The sequence below is a fragment of the Emydura macquarii genome, unplaced genomic scaffold (assembly GCF_026122565.2).
Source record: "Emydura macquarii macquarii isolate MOO-44397 ecotype Brisbane River unplaced genomic scaffold, CSIRO-AGI_Emac_v2 contig_2611, whole genome shotgun sequence".
Lineage (NCBI taxonomy): Eukaryota > Metazoa > Chordata > Testudines > Chelidae > Emydura > Emydura macquarii.
Genome location: NW_027132748.1, coordinates 12,731 through 31,380, shown reverse-complemented (window position 1 = coordinate 31,380; position 18,650 = coordinate 12,731). Strand labels below are relative to the sequence as shown.

The 18,650-nt window shown below is 53.0% G+C and overlaps 1 long non-coding RNA gene and 3 gene segments (V, D, J or C); 3 read left to right on the top strand and 1 right to left on the bottom strand.

The window, feature by feature from the left end:
* Positions 1-8,798: 8,798 nt before the first annotated feature.
* Positions 8,799-10,129, top strand: LOC137163528 (Ig heavy chain V region C3-like; the record flags this gene model as incomplete). The annotated part of the segment is given in 3 exon segments: positions 8,799-9,078; positions 9,171-9,481; positions 10,091-10,129. Coding segments are annotated over 3 exon segments (396 nt in total), but the record flags the coding sequence as incomplete, so codon positions are not given.
* Positions 10,130-11,502: 1,373 nt separating this feature from the next.
* Positions 11,503-13,254, top strand: LOC137163525 (Ig heavy chain V region 3-like; the record flags this gene model as incomplete). The annotated part of the segment is given in 2 exon segments: positions 11,503-11,677; positions 12,878-13,254. Coding segments are annotated over 2 exon segments (552 nt in total), but the record flags the coding sequence as incomplete, so codon positions are not given.
* A 3,453-nt stretch (positions 13,255-16,707) lies between these two features.
* On the bottom strand, positions 16,708-17,111 carry LOC137163527 (uncharacterized). The gene is made up of 2 exons (XR_010922725.1): positions 16,918-17,111; positions 16,708-16,830 (listed from the first exon to the last, which is right to left on the bottom strand). It is a non-coding gene; the product is annotated as an uncharacterized lncRNA (long non-coding RNA).
* A 1,030-nt stretch (positions 17,112-18,141) lies between these two features.
* On the top strand, positions 18,142-18,596 carry LOC137163524 (Ig heavy chain V region 3-like). The segment is given in 2 exon segments: positions 18,142-18,187; positions 18,280-18,596. Coding segments are annotated over 2 exon segments (363 nt in total).
* The last annotated feature ends 54 nt before the right edge of the window (positions 18,597-18,650 follow it).

Sequence of the window (18,650 nt, the reverse complement as noted above, 5' to 3'; positions counted from 1 at the left end):
ACAGTCCTAGGCACGGTGCAGACACAGCCCACAACACTAGTCTGCCCCCACTCAGGTCACAATCCGAATATAAAAGGGAAGCGCAGTGTGAACGGGAATGGGAATAGCAATGTGCAAAAGGGTGTGGAATATCAATGGTGCATAATAATCGCCCTTCAGGACCGCTTGAATCCTCCCCCTTGACTCCGCCCTACAGAAAGACTCCCAGAGACGCTGCTCTCGGCAGACGGATCTCCCTCAGCCAGGCGCCATGGCAAAACCTGCACTCTGGCCCCACAGGTACCCCCGACATCTTCTCCTGTCCTCTGTGCCCACAAACGCATCCCCAGACCTCGAACAAAGCAGGAGTCCCGCTTCCCAAGATCACGTTCCTAGGGTCGTGGGTCATTTCAGTGTCACCGGTCACTGGTGGGAACTGGCTTCGGTCCCAAACCACTGCCACTGCGCTGGGGAATTTCCTCTCCAGCGGCTGTCCCAGCCCCATGGATCCTTGGGACACGACCCCTGCCCAGACACTGGCCCCACTGATCGGAGGATGCGGGGCCCCACAGCTGAGTCTCCCTCCACCCCATCCTTCACAACAGGCCCTGAATTCCTTTCTGCGGGAGGAGACATCGCCTCGCAAGAACCAGGCCCCGAATTCGTGTTTATGGGAGGAAATCTCCTGACTGCAGGGAGCTGTTTATTCTCCCCAGGAGTGCAAGAGTGAGGCGAGGATCCCAGCGGGCTGTGACGGGTGCTGCACAAACACACGGGACGGGTCACTCTGACCCCTGCACCCTGAGCCCCAGAGCGAGTAAAGCAGAGACCTGACGGGGAGTTTGTGTCTCTTCTAAGCAGGGGAATATGCAAATGAGGGAGATGGGTTCCTGTTTAAATCTGTGTCTCCCTCTGCCCAGGCTGCACCCGCAGACACACCCCGCACCCGTGTGTCCGTGCAGGGACCAGCCAGCCCCGCTGCGGACTTTCCCCACCGACACCAGGAAAAATGAGATTTTTCCTGTCTCTTGTTTTTGCTCTCGCAGCTCTGGAAGGTATTTTCTTCCTCTGAACAACTGGGGGGTTAGGAGAATATTGTGTCATCGCTGCTTTTATAGCGATATTCACAACCTGTCTTTGTCTGCAGGTGCCCACACCCAGGTGCTGGTGGAGTCCGGAGGGGATGTGAAAAAGCCCCGAGACTCTCTGCGCCTCTCCTGCAAAGCCTCCGGGTTAGATTTCAGCTACTACATGCACTGGTTCCGACAGGCTCCTGGGAAGGGACTACAGTGGCTCGGTTATATAAGCGGCAGTGGGGGTGATATAAACTATCTTGATTTGGTGAAGGGACGATTCACCATCTCCAGGGACAACTCCAAGAGCGAGCTCTATCTGCAAATGACCGGCCTGAAGCCCGAGGACACCGCCCGCTATTACTGTGCGAGTGACACAGTGAGGGGAAGCCGGTCTGAGCTCAGACAAAAACCTCCCGCTGCGGGTGGCAGGGAAAGTCCCAGCTGCTGAGACACTGACACTGCGGCACTGGGAACTCAAGAGAGGAAGCGACGTGTTCATTGCCAGCGGCTCAGTCTTAGCCAAATCTAGCTTCTCACCGAGCACAGAGCCAAGGCCGGTCCCGCCCTGACTGAGAAGGGCTGGACCTGAACCTTTCCCCCCTGTTTGTAACACATTTTAAAATTAGTCTGTGGGCAAATAAAGACACCGATTAAACACCCCCTTTAAGTCGGGTGTGGGGGGAGAACGCGATAAACAAAGCCACAAACACTGTCAGATAAAAACATGGGCACAGTGAAGCTATCAGTCAGTGCTGGGTATTTCACCACTATTTGCTGAAACATATGAAATATGTTATATAACTCATCGACTCCCTCCCCCTGCACACTGCCTCCTCTCTATCGGCCTCATCAACTAACTCCAGACATCCATGGGCTCAGCTGGGTCCTTAGCAAAGAACAACGGGAATGAATGGCAGGGCCTGGCCAATAACCTATCAGGGACCTTCCCCGCCAGCCACTGGAAATTCTCTAGGGATGAAATTCACCCCTTTGCACAGGGACCATCACAAGGGCCTGTCCAGCGACTGAGCACCAGCTGTGACATTATCCTGCCCGTGCAGCACGGTCCCTTCTCATCGCACTAAGCAATCGTGCTCCACAATCCTTCCCAGCCACACAGCCCAGCGCAGAGACTTTCCCGAAGCAGCTTTGCACACTTGGTTTGCAGACTAGATCTGCAGATTCCCAGGAACAAGGAATGGTTCAGTGATGTCAGGGGCTGCTGGGTTATAACATTGACCGCGACATCAACAGTGGGGTGGGGCGGAGAGACATGATAGATAGATACGTAGGTGCAATTGGTATTATTATAAGTTCCAAGTGTTATTACACATATATAAATACTCAAAGGGAAGCTCCAGTTTTAAGATTGAGCCCTCAGCTCTCCCCAACACTGGGTTTAAACTCGACACAGTGTCACACTCCTGCTAGATCTCCCCTTATATTGTGCCCACCCCTTGTCCCATGCAAATGAGCCCCCCAGGGCCCTCTTCATAGCCCAGTGCCAGGCCGCTCCCACACCGCTCAGAGCCAGCTCAGCTTCCCAGCCCACCCAGGGAACCAGCCCGCCAGCCGCAGACATGGCCCCCAGCCTGGTCCTCACCTTCCTCCTGCTGCTCCCAGCGGGTAAGGGCGGGATCTCTACCACTGCTGGGCTCCTGCTACCGCATGTTCCCGTATAACCGCTCCTATGGCAATCACTGCAATATTTCCCTTTTTATTTCTGCCCTCTGCAGGTGTCTATTCCCAGGTTAGCCTGGTGGAGTCCGGAGGGGGAGTGAAGAAGCCCGGAGAGACCCTCAAACTGACCTGCACCGTGTCCGGATTCTCTCTCACTAGCTACTCGGTGAGCTGGATCCGCCAGCCAGCAGGGAAAGGGCTGGAATGGGTCGGAGATATCTGGGGTGATGGACGCATGTTGTACGGTGAAACCACTGCTTATAACGAGGCGCTCAAAACTCGCCTCACCGTCACCAGAGACACCTCCAAGAGCCAAGTGTACCTGCAACTGACGGGCCTGCAACCCGCAGACACCTCCGTGTATCACTGTGCCAGACACACAGTGAGGGAAAACCTACCAGAGCCAGCACTAAAACTAACCTTGCGGAGAACCAGCCTGCCTGTAAGAGCCGCCGAGAGCAGCAGCTGCGAACACAGTGTCCTTTCTGCTTGGTTAGCTATTCGCCTCATCCAGAGCTGGATAACCATCTGTCTTCAGTGGTTTAGACACAACAAATCCTGCCTCTTGGCCCGGGCTTAGACTGGATGACCCATGTGGTCCCTAATGAACCTATGGCTCTATTTTTCTATGGCAAGGTACAGGCACTTGTGAATTAATCCCGATACCACCCAAAGTCAAAGAATGTATCAGAAATCCCAGGGCTGGTAAAATAACCCAGGAGTCCTGTTCCCCAGTCCCCTGCTCTAGCAATTTCTTTTTCATTTCTTGAAGAAGGGAAGGGATGGACCACAAAAATCTTCGTACTCGGTCTCATGCTGTAACATCTGGATTGCTCTCCCCACCCAGAACTGTGCAGAGCACCCAAGAGTCTTAATGTTCTATGATCCAGAGCCCCGCTCTTTTATCGAAGGTGGGAAGAGAACTCAGGAGATCTAGGCCTACAAGACAAAGCTGGAGCCCTGAGCTGAACAGCACAGTTATATCTCTGGAAATTCCTCTTCCAGCTTCCCACACAGACAGCTGGATTGTTTATCACTACAGGGAGAGAAAGTAATTGCTCCTGGAAGTTCAGAGATGACTGAGGATGCTGGGTGCTACTTCCACATTCCTTTCCTTCTCAGCAAGTAGTATTCTTACCATGGGACCATTCTACTTAAATATTTCTCAGATGGAATTAACGAATGATCGCCCTCCCCCCCACCAAGGAATTCCACTGACATAATCCAACATATCAAAGACACTCCAAGCACCGATCTTCCCTCGTAAAGGAACAGCCAGAGAATTTATGATAAAATATAGAGCTTCTGTATTGCTATTATAGGTAAGGCCTTCAGATCCTATGGAATGGGAGGCAGAAGGAAACCTCAAAAGCAAGTGGGTGAGTAGATAGATAGATAGTGTGTGTGCATCGGGATGGATGGATGGATACCTCCTTTCAGTTGTTTCACAGTTGCAAATGTCATTCAGGGTTAGAATTGCGTTCAGGAGTAAAGCTAGGGGTCAGTGTTCTTACTGAGGTGTTCAGTTAGTTGTCAGGTTCAGATCAATATTAAGGTTAAAGATACAGTTGATCCTTAGGGCCAAGGACAAAGAAGGCGGGGATGTGACCCATAATGGTGAAGTAGGAATCTCCGACTGTGAGGGGACTTGTTTTTCAGAGATCAATTGCCGGCCCTTCCCTCGGCCTCACACACAGACACTGAGTTCGATCTGCGGAAAACATTGGAGTCCCTTATAAGGAGGAAGATATGCAAATAGCAGAGCGAGTTGCCTCTTTAAATCTGGGTCTCCCTCTGCCCAGGCTGCACCCGCAGACACACCCCGCACCCCTGTGTCTGTGCAGGGACCAGCCAGCCCCGCTGCGGACTTTCCCCACCGACACCAGGAAAAATGAGATTTTTACTGCCCGTGATTTTCGCTCTCGCGGCTCTGGAAGGTATTTTCTTCCTCTGAACAACTGGCGGGGTTCGGAGAATATTGTGTCATCGCTGCTTTTATAGCGATATTCACAACCTGTCTTTGTCTGCAGGTGCCCGCTGCCAGGTGCTGGTGGAGTCCGGAGGGGATGTGAAAAAGCCTGGAGACTCTCCCCGCCTCAGCTGCAAAGCCTCCGGCTTCACCTTCAGCAGCTCCGGGATGCACTGGGTCCGACAGGCTCCTGGGAAAGGACTTGAATGGGTCGCGCGTATAAACCCCGGTGGGGGTACAACATATTACTCTGGTTCAGTGAAAGGGCGATTCACCATCTCCAGGGATAACTCCAAGAGCGAGCTCTATCTGCACATGACCGGCCTGAAGCCCGAGGACACCGCCCGCTATTACTGTGTGAGAGAGACAGACACACTGACACCAAACCTATCCGTGCTCGTGCAAAAAACCGGGCTGCGTAGTCGCCCTTCTCCCGGCAGCCGCGCGGGGGCAGTAGTGACACAGACACAGCTGGGGGGGTTCACAAAACAGACCCGGCCACGGGGATGGTCACACAAACCTGCCCTCGGAGTTAACCCTTCCCGTTCCCTACCAGTGTCTGCCCTTCCTGCCCAGAGCCCCGCCGGGCCCGCGGTGGAGAGACCCCTCGCTTCATCCGTGATCCCCACTCCGGAGTGACTCCGTCTCTGAATCACTCTCCCCCTCGTGGAGAGGAAATGCTGGCTGTGCTGGGGCCCGTCTGTGTGTCACACTCACAGCACAGGGGCTGCTACTTTACAGGAGACACACGCATTGCGGGACTGACCCAGCGCCCGTCAGAGTCAGCGGGATCCGTCCTTCTGACCCCAGGGGCCCTTGCATGGCACCCCAAGGATGTGGCGAATTCCTCATGGGGCCAAATCCTGAAATAGGATAAAGTCACGCAACTGCTTTCCCTAAACTCGAGTGACTCCTGGTTTACACCCGTGAGGATCTGGCCCTTTGAGCAAACGGGGCTGGTTGGAGGTTATCAGTACATTACACCGTATACGGAGCCCCTCACGGTGGAACCAGAGAATGACGGCAGATTAGGGTTGGAAAACCCCTCACGACGTTTGACCGGCTGGACTCTTACGTGGATTTGTTAAACATACAGTCGACCTACACTTTCAAGGGACTCGCCTGGAGCCTGGGAAGTTGGTTTGACACAAATGAGGCCGACATGCCGCTGTCTAGTCTCTAGGGAATGTAAAAGCAAAGTGGGTGTAAATGCTTTTCCCCTCGTCTTCCTACACCTGGGAATGGCCTCACAATCTCACGAGGTACACGTCAAGGGGCAGTCCGTCCCCAGACCTTTTTAATTTATTTGTTTCATTATTTATATTGCTTTTTACCAACTGTTTTCCTCTCCTGGTGCCCTCCCCTCTATACCTACACCGCCCTAGCCCACCTAAGACACACACTCCCCCTCCTCCCTCACCACACACACACACACACACACACACACACCCTAACAGCACGATTTGCTCCCCTCTGCACCCTGACACAAGCTCCCGCTTCATGCCCAGGGCACGGCCCTTCTTGAAATCTCTCCCTCTCTGGGGGGTGGATCCCGTATTTCTACCGTCACAGCCCCTCCTCCCCGCTGCATGCAAATCTCAGACATCTCCCTCCCGACATAAAAAGCAACGCAGCCCTCTCTCGAAACACACAGTCCCAGATCCGGCTCCGGGAGTCCCCTTCGGCTCGGACCCATCCCAGCTCCACTTCCAAACCGCTCCATGGCGATGTTACCGCCCTTGTACACAGTCATTGCACTGGCCTGGCTCTCCGGTGAGTCGGATTGAGATCTGCTCCGTCTGTGCCTTTACACACACAGACAGCTGTTTAATACGGGGGCTGGTTTACAATATTCTTCTTCCCTCCTTTCCCCAGGGGCCCGCTCGCTGGTGGTTCTGACCCAGTCGGGTTCAGCGCTGAAGAAGCCCGGAGAGTCTCATCAACTGCAATGTGCCACCAGCGGGTTTACTCTGAGCAGTTACTGGATGAGCTGGGTCAGACAGCAGCCGGGGAAGGGGCTGGAGTGGCTGGTCTACTATTATGATCCCTCCGACAAGTACTACGCCTCCTCCATCCAGGGGCGATTCACAGCCTCCAAGGACAGCACCAACTTCTATTTGCAAATGACTGGCCTGAAGGCGGAGGACACGGCCCTGTATTACTGTGCGAGACACACAGCGAGGGGAAGCCGCTCTGAGCTCAGACAAAAACCTCCCGCTGCGGTGAAAAGGGGAAGTCCCAGCCGGCATAACACTGACAGGCGAACCCGAAAAAACCCGGGATTTTATTCAAAGCCCTAATTTAACCCTTCCTCTAACCATGACTCTGACTGTATTGATTAGTTACTGTAGCACTGACCCAGGCAGGACAGGTCACACTGACCCTCACACTTTTGCCCCACTGGAATTCTTCCCTTTCCCGTCCACCAAAACCTCAACCCAAATCCAAACCTTAACCCTAACCCAAGTTACACCCTATGACGGACTCACCCGAGGAACAGGGCTCTGGGACCACACAGACGCAGCCACTCAGTGCTCTGGTGTCTGCCCCCTCGGCTGTCCGCACACCAGTGCAGCGGCCTCCTGACCCTTGCCTTGGATGGGTCTGGATTTCTACTCGCCAGACCTCCCCGTGTGGGTCCCCGTGGCTGGGACCCTGGAGACCCCTACACACCCCAAAGGGGCCATGCACTTCCCCTGGCAGTCAGAAGTGTTTCACACACAGTGTGGAGCTCAGAAGGTTTATTAGTTCTCAGGGTCACCGTGTAGAAAGACTTCGTGGGCAGCTGAATTAGAAGTTACAGCAGCGACCAACCGAGGAGCCCCAGAAATCCCGTCTTTGGGCTCTGCTTCCATGCAAACCCCACAGGGTTCTCTGCCAGCCAGCAACCCACAGACCCATCCCCCTGCCCCCTCCCCAGTCCTTTCTCTCCTTCTGGGCAAGGTGGCCACTCCTCCTGGTCTCCACCTGCTACAAACTGCTGGAGCTGGCAGACTCAAGAGGACAAAGGGGAGTGGATGGTGGACTGTGGCTGGGGAAGGACTTTCCGTCCTCCAGAGGCCTCTGCAATGATCATACACCCGGGTCTCAGCCCCCAAATACATGAGTAACTTATGGGGAAACTGAGGCGCACACACAGCACTCCAAGAAAACCGCATAAATACCCCGACTTCATCACGTACCTTTATCCATAACCGCATCTATAAACCTAACCGCAACGCTCTGATTTTGGCACTTTCATGTACATAGATGTTAACGAGGTTGTATTTGCATCTCTCTAAATCTGGGTCAGTGAACTGTCACTGCTGGAAGGAGGGGCAGAATAATTCCGGAGATATTTAGGTTCTTCTTTAATCATTTCATTCCAGGCCCAGCCCACACCCTTTACTAAAACCAGCAAGAAAACAAGGAGGAGGAACCTTACAAGGAGTGTGGGTAGAAGATGTGAGAATCTAGAACAGGCTAAAACCAGCAGTGCTAAAACAGAGCAACTACGGGCTGCGTTTGCAAACCACCAGCCTTCAGATCCGAGTGCACCGCGCTGTGTTACTGGGCCAGATGTGGACACCAGGCTGATACATCACCCAGCTGATAAATCTGCTGGAAAGATATTTCTGCTCTATCTGGATATTGACCTTTCCACCATCTTCGTAGTCCCCCGATAAATGATTCCCAAGTGATAATGTAAGATAGAACGGTTTATTTACAGAAGTGTTTAAAAGGGATCTACATAAGTTAGGTCTTTAATTGCCATCCATGCAGGAACTCAGTGCTTGCTGAGTGCCTGAATCCCTTGGGTTGCCTTGAAACGTGCAACAGCAGAGAAGGGTGACAAGTGTGACAGTGGTCCCGAGACATGCCACGCAGCACCCCAAGGAATGTAAACTCTACAGTGAGTGTCCGAGCCCAGCCCTCCCCAGTCACTGACCCGACCTTCGCATGGGCGATGGAGACCACTTCCCCACCATCAACTAACTGCATGATAATCAGGTCCTAAATCTGTAACGAGCGAACTGTGCTTTCATAAGGCAGCTGTTTCTTCCCCCTCCATACCCAGAATTAGGATCCCGCCGCATTCATGTACATAAACACCCAGCCAGGGATGATCTGACTCCTCCCTCGGCCCTGGTGCAAGAAACTCACCGCACTCAGGGAAGGAGTTTGGGCCCTTTATAAGCAGGGCGATATGCAAATAGGGGTGGGAGTTTCCTCTTTAAATCCGCGCGTCTCTCTGACCAGGCTGCAGCCAGAGACAATCCGCAGCCCCCTGGCTCTGTGCAGTTACCAGCCAACCCCCCTGAGCACTTTCCTCTCCAACTCCAGGCAAAATGGGACTTTGGGTCGCAATTCTTCTCACGGCAGCAGCTCTGGAAGGTATTTTCTTCCCCTGATTAAATGGCAGAACCAGGCACTAGACAATCATTGCTGGTTTTATACCATTATCTCTGCCATGCCTTTATTTGCAGGTGTCCGCTCCCAGGTGCGGCTGGAGGAATCCGGCGGGGATGTGAAAAAGCCCGGAGACTCTCTGCGCCTCTCCTGCAAAGCCTCCGGCTTCACCTTCAGCGACTACTACATGGACTGGGTCCGCCAGGCTCCCGGAAAAGGGCTGGACTGGGTGGCTGAGATTAACTACGATGGGTCGAGCCAGTGGTATTCCCCGGCTGTCCAAGGGCGATTCACTATCTCCAGGGACAACTCCAACAACCTGCTGTACCTGCAGATGACCGGCCTGAAGGCTGAAGACACCGCCCGCTATTACTGTGCGAGAGACACAGTGAGCGGAAAGCAGCTGCTGCTGGTACAAAAACCGGAGCAGCGGAACTTCTGGCGTCGGGCGCCTGGCGGCAGCAGGACACCAGCCAAACACTGCTGTGCTGGGCGGGGGGGGCGGGGGGGGGGGGGAAGGGCCGGCAGGATGGAAAACTCTGACATCGCGGATTAACTCTTCAATGCCCTGCATGCCTCCCTGTTTATGCGTTAAGATCCGGGTGCAAGGCCCCCAAAATACCTTTGGAAATACCATCAGTACTTAAGAAGCGGCCTTATTTCTAGCTACACATTTAGGCATTTCTTTTGCCCCCGTCAACAATCAGGGAGCAATAATTCAACTGCAATAAGTGATTGCTGAAATAGCAAATCGCTAAAGAACAATTATAGTTTATCCATAACAAGTCACAAACCTGGGATCTTCAGAAAGACTAAGAAAACCCCCGTCTATAATTTGGAACTGCCACAGATTGGGTACCGAGGGGCTAGGCAGCAGTTCTGCAGAAAAGGACCTGGGGGTTACAGTGGATAAGAAGTTGGATATGAGTCAGCAGTGTGCCCTGGGTGCCAAGAAGGCTAATAGCATATTGGGCTGCATTAGTAGGAGCATTGCCAGCAGATCGAGGGAAGTGATTATTCCCCTCTATTCAGCATTGGTGAGGCCACATCTGCAGTACTGTGTCCAGTTTCGGGCCCCCCACCACAGGAAAGACGTGGACAAATTTGAGAGAGAGTCCAGCGGAGAGCAACGAAAATGATGAGGGGGCTGGAGCACAAGACTTATGAGGAGAGGCTGTGAGAACTAGGCTTGTTTAGTCTGCAGAAGAGAAGAGTGAGGGGGATTTGATAGCAGCCTTTAACTACCTGAAAGGGGGTTCCAGGGAGGATGGAGCTAGGCTGTTCTCAGTGGTGGCAGATGACAGAACTAGGAGCAACGGTCTCAAGTTGCAGTGGAGGAGGTCTAGGTTGGAGATTAGGAAAAATTTTCTGAGGGTGGTGAAGCACTGGAATGGGTTACCTAGGGAGGTGGTGGAATCTCCATCCTTAGAGGTTTTTATGGCCTGGCTTGACAAAGCCCTGGCTGGGATGATTTAGGTGGGGCTGGTCCTGCTTTGAGAGGGGGTTGGATTAGATGGTCTCTTGGGGTCCCTTCCAACCCTCATCTTCTATGATTCTACGGTCTGTTAAAGTAGGAAGCACCCTAGAAAAGTTGTCCTCTTATCACAACGTTAAAGACATCTCGAGTGAGTGCAGAGATCCCACAATCAATAGTGCAATGCTTAGACTTTCAGGGACCCACGAGGACAGAGGCACTTCTTCCCATCTGAACTGGAGATAGGGTTCTTATTCCCCTATTCTTTCGGAAAACCCTAACCTACCACAGGCCTCACCTCAGTTTTATTTTCAGCTCTCCCATCAGTACAAACAAACTGAACCCCACTCTCCTCTCAGACTCAGATTCTGATACGCATCGCCCCTCGTATTCTGGCCAGTTTCTCTCATCCCAGATTCAAAAGTCCATGGAAGACAACAGGAGTCTTTGCAGTCACTTCACAACGCTTTAGATCAGAGAAAGATGCCTAGAGATTCGAGATGGCTTTATGTCTCCCTTAGGCAAGAGCCGTAATCAGCGTCACACCGCCCAGTGCTCGGCGCTGCACAAACAAACCGCCAGGAACCGTCTGGCTCCTGCTCTGAGTCCTACGGCTAGCAACTCAGACCGTAAAGGGACGGTCTCTCTGTGTCTCTGATAAGACAGGGGCTATGCAAATGAGGGTGAGAGTTTCCTGTTTAAATCTGTCTCTCCCTCTGCCCAGTCTGCACCGGCAGAGACAACCCGCAGCCCTTTGTGTCTGTGCACTGACCAGCCAGTCCCGTCCCTGCCGCCGAGAATTGTCCCTTCAACATGAGACTTTGGCTCCATTTCGCTTTGCTTGTAGCAGCTTTGGAAGATATTTCGCTCCCCAGAAACGCATCTCAGAGTCAGCAGGCGCGCTGCTCTTCCTGTGATTTCTAATTGTGACTTTATTCCCAGGGGCCCGCTCCCAGGTCCAGCTGGTGGAGTCCGGAGGGGATGTGAAAAAGCCCGGAGACTCTCTCCGCCTCTCCTGCAAAGCCTCCGGGTTTAATTTCAGCAACTACGTGATGCGCTGGGTCCGCCAAGCTCCCGGGAAGGGGCTGGAGTGGGTGGCTACAGTCAGCAAACCAACTGGATCCAGCCAATGGTATTCCCCGGCTGTTCAAGGGCGATTCACCATCTCCCGGAACAACTCCCTCACCCCGGCTTATCTGCAAATGTCTGGCCTGAAACTCGAGGACACCGCCCTCTATTACTGCGCGAGAGACACAGTGACAGAAAACCTACCAGTTCTGGTGCAAAAGCCCCGCTGTGCCGTCCCCCTTCTCCCGTGAGCTGCGTGCCGCCGGGAACAGATGCAGCCCTGGGCATTGGCGTGAGACGGTCTCAGGGTGAATTAAAAAAAACTTGCCACGAGTTTTTAACCCTATAATTCCCCGGCCACGTCACTTCTTCATGCAGGACGGGCTGCGTACCTGGACGGCTCCATTCCTGGGCAAACTAAAATCAGCTACAGCTGGAGATAGGGGATTTGCAAAGGGGACCCAGGAGTTAAGGCAACCCCACCCATCTGGAAATCCGCCCCCTAGGCTTGTGATGGGGGAGTTTAGTGTATGGTCCACAGCCTACAGTCACCATGGAAAATTATTTACATACAGGTAAATATAACCCACCTGCAGGCTTCCCCCACCCCCGAATCTGCCCAGTGCTCGTCCTGAGGTCACTGGGGCGAGTCATGGGACTAAGAGACCACAAGAGTTGGTGCAAATACAGATTTATCAATCAGTTTTCACAAACCACGGCGCCTCCCCCATTCACAGAGATCTTCTTCATTTCCCTTATTCTCTAGGGATAGAGTCTTATCTCTAAAAGGTCTGATCCAAAAGCCACCGAAACCAGTCGAGGCAGACGATATGGAAATCGGGGTGACAGTTCCCTATATAAATCGGTCTCTCTCTCCCCAGGCTGCACTGAGACACAATCTCCAACCCCCTGTCTGTGCAGTTACCAGCCAACCTCCCGCTGAGAACTTCCCTTCCCACACGTGGGAAAATGAGACTTTGGCTCCATTTCGTTCTCGTTGTAGCTGCTTTGGAAGGTATTTTCCAACCTAAATGCCCCGGAGAAGCAGCTCAATATTGTACATTCGCTATGTTGATACTAATATTTCTATCGTGCTGGTGGAGTCCGGCGGGGATGTGAAAAACCTCGGAGACTCTCTGCGCCTCTCCTGCAAAGCCTCCGGCTTCACCTTCGGCGGCTACAGTCTGCACTGGGTCCGCCAGGCTCCCGGGAAGGGGCCGGAGTGGGTCTCACGTATTTTCGACGACGGCAGTGCTGTGAACTACGCCGACACAGCGAAAGGGCGAGTCACCATCTCCAGGGATAACGCCAAGAACTTGGTCTATCTGCAGATGAGCAGCCTGAGGCCGGAGGACACGGGCCGCTATTACTGTGCGAGAGACACAGTGAGAAGAAACTCCTACAAAAACCCAGTGTGCAGGATCCCCCTTCTCCCGTGCAGGGGCAGCACTTCCACACACTCCGCAGCTCTGCAGACAGGCAGGAGAACAGGCCTGGGAAGCGGGGGGAACAAAGATCCGATCTCGGGTTTTAACCCTGCAGTTGCTGCCAATGTCCCCCCTTGCAGCACAAAATCCCGCGGAGCCGGGGCTACAGAGCTTCACTCGGCTGCTGAATAAATCCCACGCAGCTCACCTGCGGGACAGGACGCAGGGCTGCGATTTTCAAAGCAGCACCCTGATTTTAAGTCACCCCAACTCCCCTCTGAAAATCACAGCCCAGACTCTCAGCGGGTGTCCAGGGGCGGAGCCAGGGATCCAGCCCATAATACTGTGCCACAATTAACTATAGTAACCATGGAGCTAAAGGAACCCACCTTCATCTACCGAGCCTTGGTACCTCAACAAGGCCAGCCAGGTGAGCGGGGTTCTAGATCCGAGCCCAGCAGGGTTCTCCGGAGGCGCTTCGGCGGAAGCAGAGCCCCACTGGTGATGGGCTGGGGGCTCCAGGGTTAGACCGCGTAGGGATGGGGGAACAGCCTGGCGTCTTCAGAAAGCAAGGATCTGGGGCAGGACCACAGGGTGAGGGTCTCAAACCCAGCCCGGATTCAAAACCCTGTTCAGCCTTATTGTTCCAGGAAAGGAAAGGATCCTGCTCTCTGATTCCCGCCCAGAACAAAGGTTCAGATAATACAGGAACTAAGTTGGTCTCCTCTCTCAGGAGGAGGCTGTGCAACCGCGGCTGTTTCCTGGTTATATCCGTCTCTCTCTCTCTCTGTCTCTGCACCCGAGACACAATCCCCAGCCCCCCGTGTCTGTGCAATTACCAGCCAGTCCCTCTGAGCACCTCCCCTCCCCCTTCAACACCAGGGAAAATGGCCCTTCCCGTCCGTGTGTGTGTGTCTTACTGGCAGCTCTGGAAGGAGACTGGGATACGGGCTCCCCCTTGACGCACTGGACAGAGAAGACAATGCTACGTTCTCGCCCTAGGCCTGGATTCACACAGGTGCCGGGTTAGAAGATCAGGGTGGCACTGCCTATCTGTCAGGCACCTAGACAATCCCAGGAATAATGTATGACCGTCCGCAAAGCCGGAGATTGGAGCCTGAACTCCTGCAGAAACAGGCACCTAAGGACAGGATTCACAAAAGCCAGCACACTAGGCAGGGGCCGTCGAAGCTCACCAGTGGGAAACGCACAGGAGAGGTTTGTCCTGAACCCCCTTCCTCTGCCAGAGATAGGCACTTCAGTCTGGGTGGCAGGATACACGTCACCCTGCTTGCAATTCCTGAATGGGAAAGGAATCTCCCCCTGCAGCCAGGCATCTGACCTGCCCCTGCCTTTCTGGTGCGGCTGGCACCGTGCATCACACGAAACAGTCAGACAAGCAGGAGATGGTGGCACCCACCTTATGACTTTTAGCCCAGGGGTTAGAACCCCTGGGCCGAGATGTGGAAAAACAGAGTTCAATCCTCCCACCCGCCTGCCTTCTGTTTGATAAAGAGAAAGGATTTGAACAGGGGTCTGCTACTCACAGGTGAACACGCTAAGCACTGCCTTATGGGATATGCTGAGGTGCGTCTCCCTCCGTCTCTTGTGTTGAAGATGTTTCGCTGTGGATAAATAATGAAAGCAGGATTGATGTGAGGACTGGACTCTGGGTCCCCTCTCTCCTCTGGTGGTGCCCTAACCCCAGGCTAACCAGTGTGGTGAGGGCAGCCTGTTCTGCCCTTCTGTGGGTCCTGTGTCCTTCTCAGCTATGCAGCTAGGTGGGAGTGTGTGGGTGGGCGGGGGGGGGGGGGGGCTCAGTCCCACCTTCTACCCCAAGCCCGGACCCAGGGACCCTGTGAGGAGCAGCCTCAAATGGCTTAGTCCATGAACTACTACCTTCCCCAGGTCACCTCTCCTTGGCCCCACTGCGTGTGGTTGCTTCCTGGAAGGGGAGGGGGGGGGAGGTCCTCCTTCAGGCCTCTGTGCCTAGGATCCCTGGCCATGCCCGGACAGGCTTCCCCTTGACTCTGGTACCTTTTGGGTTGCAGTAGCAAATGCTTCAAGCCCTGAAGCAGAACAAAGCAACTCCTTCTTTTAACTCCCTTTCAACTTCCACCCTCTGCCTGCCAGGGAGGCTTTTAACTGCTGGGGCCAGCTCCTTGATTGGCCTAACTGGCCTAATTGCCCTGGAGTGGCCCCAGCTGAATCACCCGGGACCAAGGATTTGTTGACCCTGGGGCTAATATAGATACCCTGGAACTACATGGCCAATGGGATGTTCTCATCAACATGGACTGGAGATGGGGTGGGGAAAACAAACTGGTTCTGTGAAAACACCCCTTGTCTCCATTGTGGCATGCTCCTTCGACTTTATCTTTATATTCCAGGCAGTTATTTTGCTCTCATTGTTGACACACAAAAACCTTGCACACTTTGTTTGATCGGATCATTTCAAGGTTTTTCTTTTCTCATTGTAAAACCAAGGACGATTTTATCACTGTTTTGTATGTCGCTGTTACAGGTAGAGCCATTTCTGTCTAAGTCGGGGTAAATTACTCCACAAAACATTGATCCTAGATAGATTTCCCGTCAACTAAAGCGTCTTGTTGTTTAAATAAACTTCTTGTTTGAAATAATAATAAAAAAACAACCTACTCTCCTGTAGCCACCAGGTCTGGCCCTGTCACCCCAGCCATGCTCATTCTCTGCCCCCCAGTACTGGATACTCTCCAATGTAGGATGAAATGATCATCGACTCTGTGCTGGGCACTGCACACACACACGGTGTGGGACTCTCTGAATCTCTCTCTCTGAGTCCCTGTACAAGTAATGCCCAGCACTGACAGAAGGAGAGTGTTTCTCTTATAAAGAGGGGGATATGCAAATGCAGGTGAGAGATTCCAGTTTAAATCTCCGGCGCTCTCTCTTTCTCCGCCCAGGCTTCACCCGCAGAGACATTCCCCGGGTCTGTGCAGCGACCAGCCAACCCCCTGAGAACTTCTCCCTCCAACACCAGGGAAAATGAGACTTTGGCTTCCCTTAGTTTTCCTTCTAGCATCTTTCGCAGGTAATTAACCCCACTCAGTGCGCTGGGAGACAGAAAGTGAGATTGCTCCAGTGAAAATGGATATGAATTGAAGTATTATTGTATTCCCAGGTGCCCGGTCCCAGGTGCAGCTGGTGGAGTCCGGAGGGGATGTGAAAAAGCCCGGAGACTCTCTGCGCCTCTCCTGCAAAGCCTCCGGCTTCACCTTCACCAGCTACAGTATGCACTGGGTCCGCCAGGCTCCCGGGAAAGGGCTAGAATGGGTGGCTCACATAAGATACGATGGCAGTGCTACCTACTACCTTGATGCGGTGAAAGGCCGATTCACCATCTCCAGGGATAACTCCAACAACCTGCTGTACCTGCAAATGTCCGGCCTGAGATCCGAGGACACCGCCCGGTATTACTGTGCAGCAGACACAGTGACACGGATCCTATCGCTGCTAATGCAAAAACCCAGGTTGCAGAGTCCACGCGCCACGTGGGGGCAGCAGAGACCTAAACCACGGGGCCTGGGGCACAGAAATGAGAACGGGCCTCCAGTGTAATACAATACAAATCTACCACCAGGCTTTATCTATTATATTCTTAAGCAATGTCACCTGTTTCTACACAATGTCCCTCTGGGCCTGTGGTGTGGACCCCACCTCAGCAGAGCTCACAGGTGATTTACTCCCAGTCAAGAGTGGAGGGTCCCCAGGTTTCTTCTGCTGGGTGACCTGGGGGGAGGGGTGTGAAGAGCTCGGAGACTCTCTCCACCTCTTCTGCAAGGCCTCCGGCTTCACCTTCATCAACTGCTGGGTGACCTGCATCCTTCAGGCTCCTGTGTCTGGTTTAGAATGATTCTTCCCCACAGACATCTCCGGGGGTGGCACATATTACCCTGATTGAGAGAAGGGTGATTTTAATTTACCATCTCCAGGGACAACTACAGAGACGTGCTGCGTTTCCACGTCAACATCTTGAGCCGCGAGGACACCACCTGGTTTTGATGAGAAAGACTGAAGCGAAACACGTGCCTCTGAGCGGGTGTTCTCCATTTCAGGCCCCCACGCTCTGCAAAAGGTCAGGAGCTTCAGTGTGAGAACACATTCAGAACTAGGCACCCTATTTCCTCACCTATAGCAGTGCTCCCCACTCTGACAGCCATCACTGTCATCAGGAACTAGGATGCTCTAAATGAACCATTCAGTCATTTGAACACAGCGGTATCTTTCTTCCTCTCACCGGAGTGACGAGAAGCCGCAGCTCCCTCACTAACTTCATTCCCAATTGATTTTGCAATTCCAAACTTTATTCGCTTGCCAAGCGGCCAGCACGGGGCAGAATGTTGCAATGCATCCAACTTTTGGGGTTTCTGGTAAGGAACCACACACACTCCTCCCAGCAATGAGAGTTCTTTGTCCGAGATTTAGGGAGATGCAAATGTAACCTCACTAACATTTGTTTACATTGGAGGACAAATATCAGAACGGTGAGGTTAGGGTCATGGATAAAATTATGGATATGGGCATTTTTAGGCTTTCCAGGCCTACCGTTATAATTCCAACCTAACCTGAAAAGAGAGGATAATTTCTCACACTTCTCTGGTCCCAGTAATCACAGATTTTATAATTTCCATCTCTTCTGCTTTTGTACTGATGTACTAATGACAGTGGAAATACTTTCCCTGACCCTGGTCGATTTAAGAGCAATTCCTAGAAATCAATGCCTAGCGATTCACATCATTGTCTCATTTCTGCCGCGATATGAAAGTAAATCAGGACCCCAGCACAATGTTCTGGGTGCTGCTCAAACACAGAGTGAGGAACAAGTACACTCCTTCTATTGCAGACTGAATGAAACTAATTTAGGTCATTGAGAGAGGGAGTTCATATCTCTCTTATAAAGAGCGGGATATGCAAATGAAGGTGGTAGTTTCCTGTTTATAGCTGACCCTCTCTCTGCCCAGGCTGCAGCGGGAGAGACAATCCACAGCCCCCAGTGTCTGTGCAGTTACCAGCCACCTCTCCCCTCCAACACCAGGGAAAATGAGACTTTCCGTCTATTTCGTTTTCATTCTGGCCGCTTTGCAAGGTATTTTCTAACCTAAATACGCTGGGGAGGCCGACGAATATTTTGTGTTTGCTCTTTTGATATTAATGTTTGTGTCGCGTCTTTCTTCCCAGGGGCCCGGTCCCAGATCAGCTTGGTGGAGTCCGGAGGGGATGTGAAAAAGCCCGGAGACTCTCTCCGCCTCTCCTGCAAAGCCTCCGGCTTCACCTTCAGCAGCTCCTACATGGACTGGGTGAGACAGGCTCCTGGGAAGGGACTTGAATGGGTCGCATATATAAACCCCGGTGGGGGTACAACATATTACGCTGATGCAGTGAAAGGGCGATTCACCATCTCCAGGGATAACTCCAAGAGCGAGCTCTATCTGCAAATGACCGGCCTGAAGCCCGAGGACACCGCCCGCTATTACTATGCGAGAGACGCACAGTGAGGGGAAGCCGCTGGGAGCTCAGACAAAAACCTCCCGCTGCGGGCAGCAGGGAAA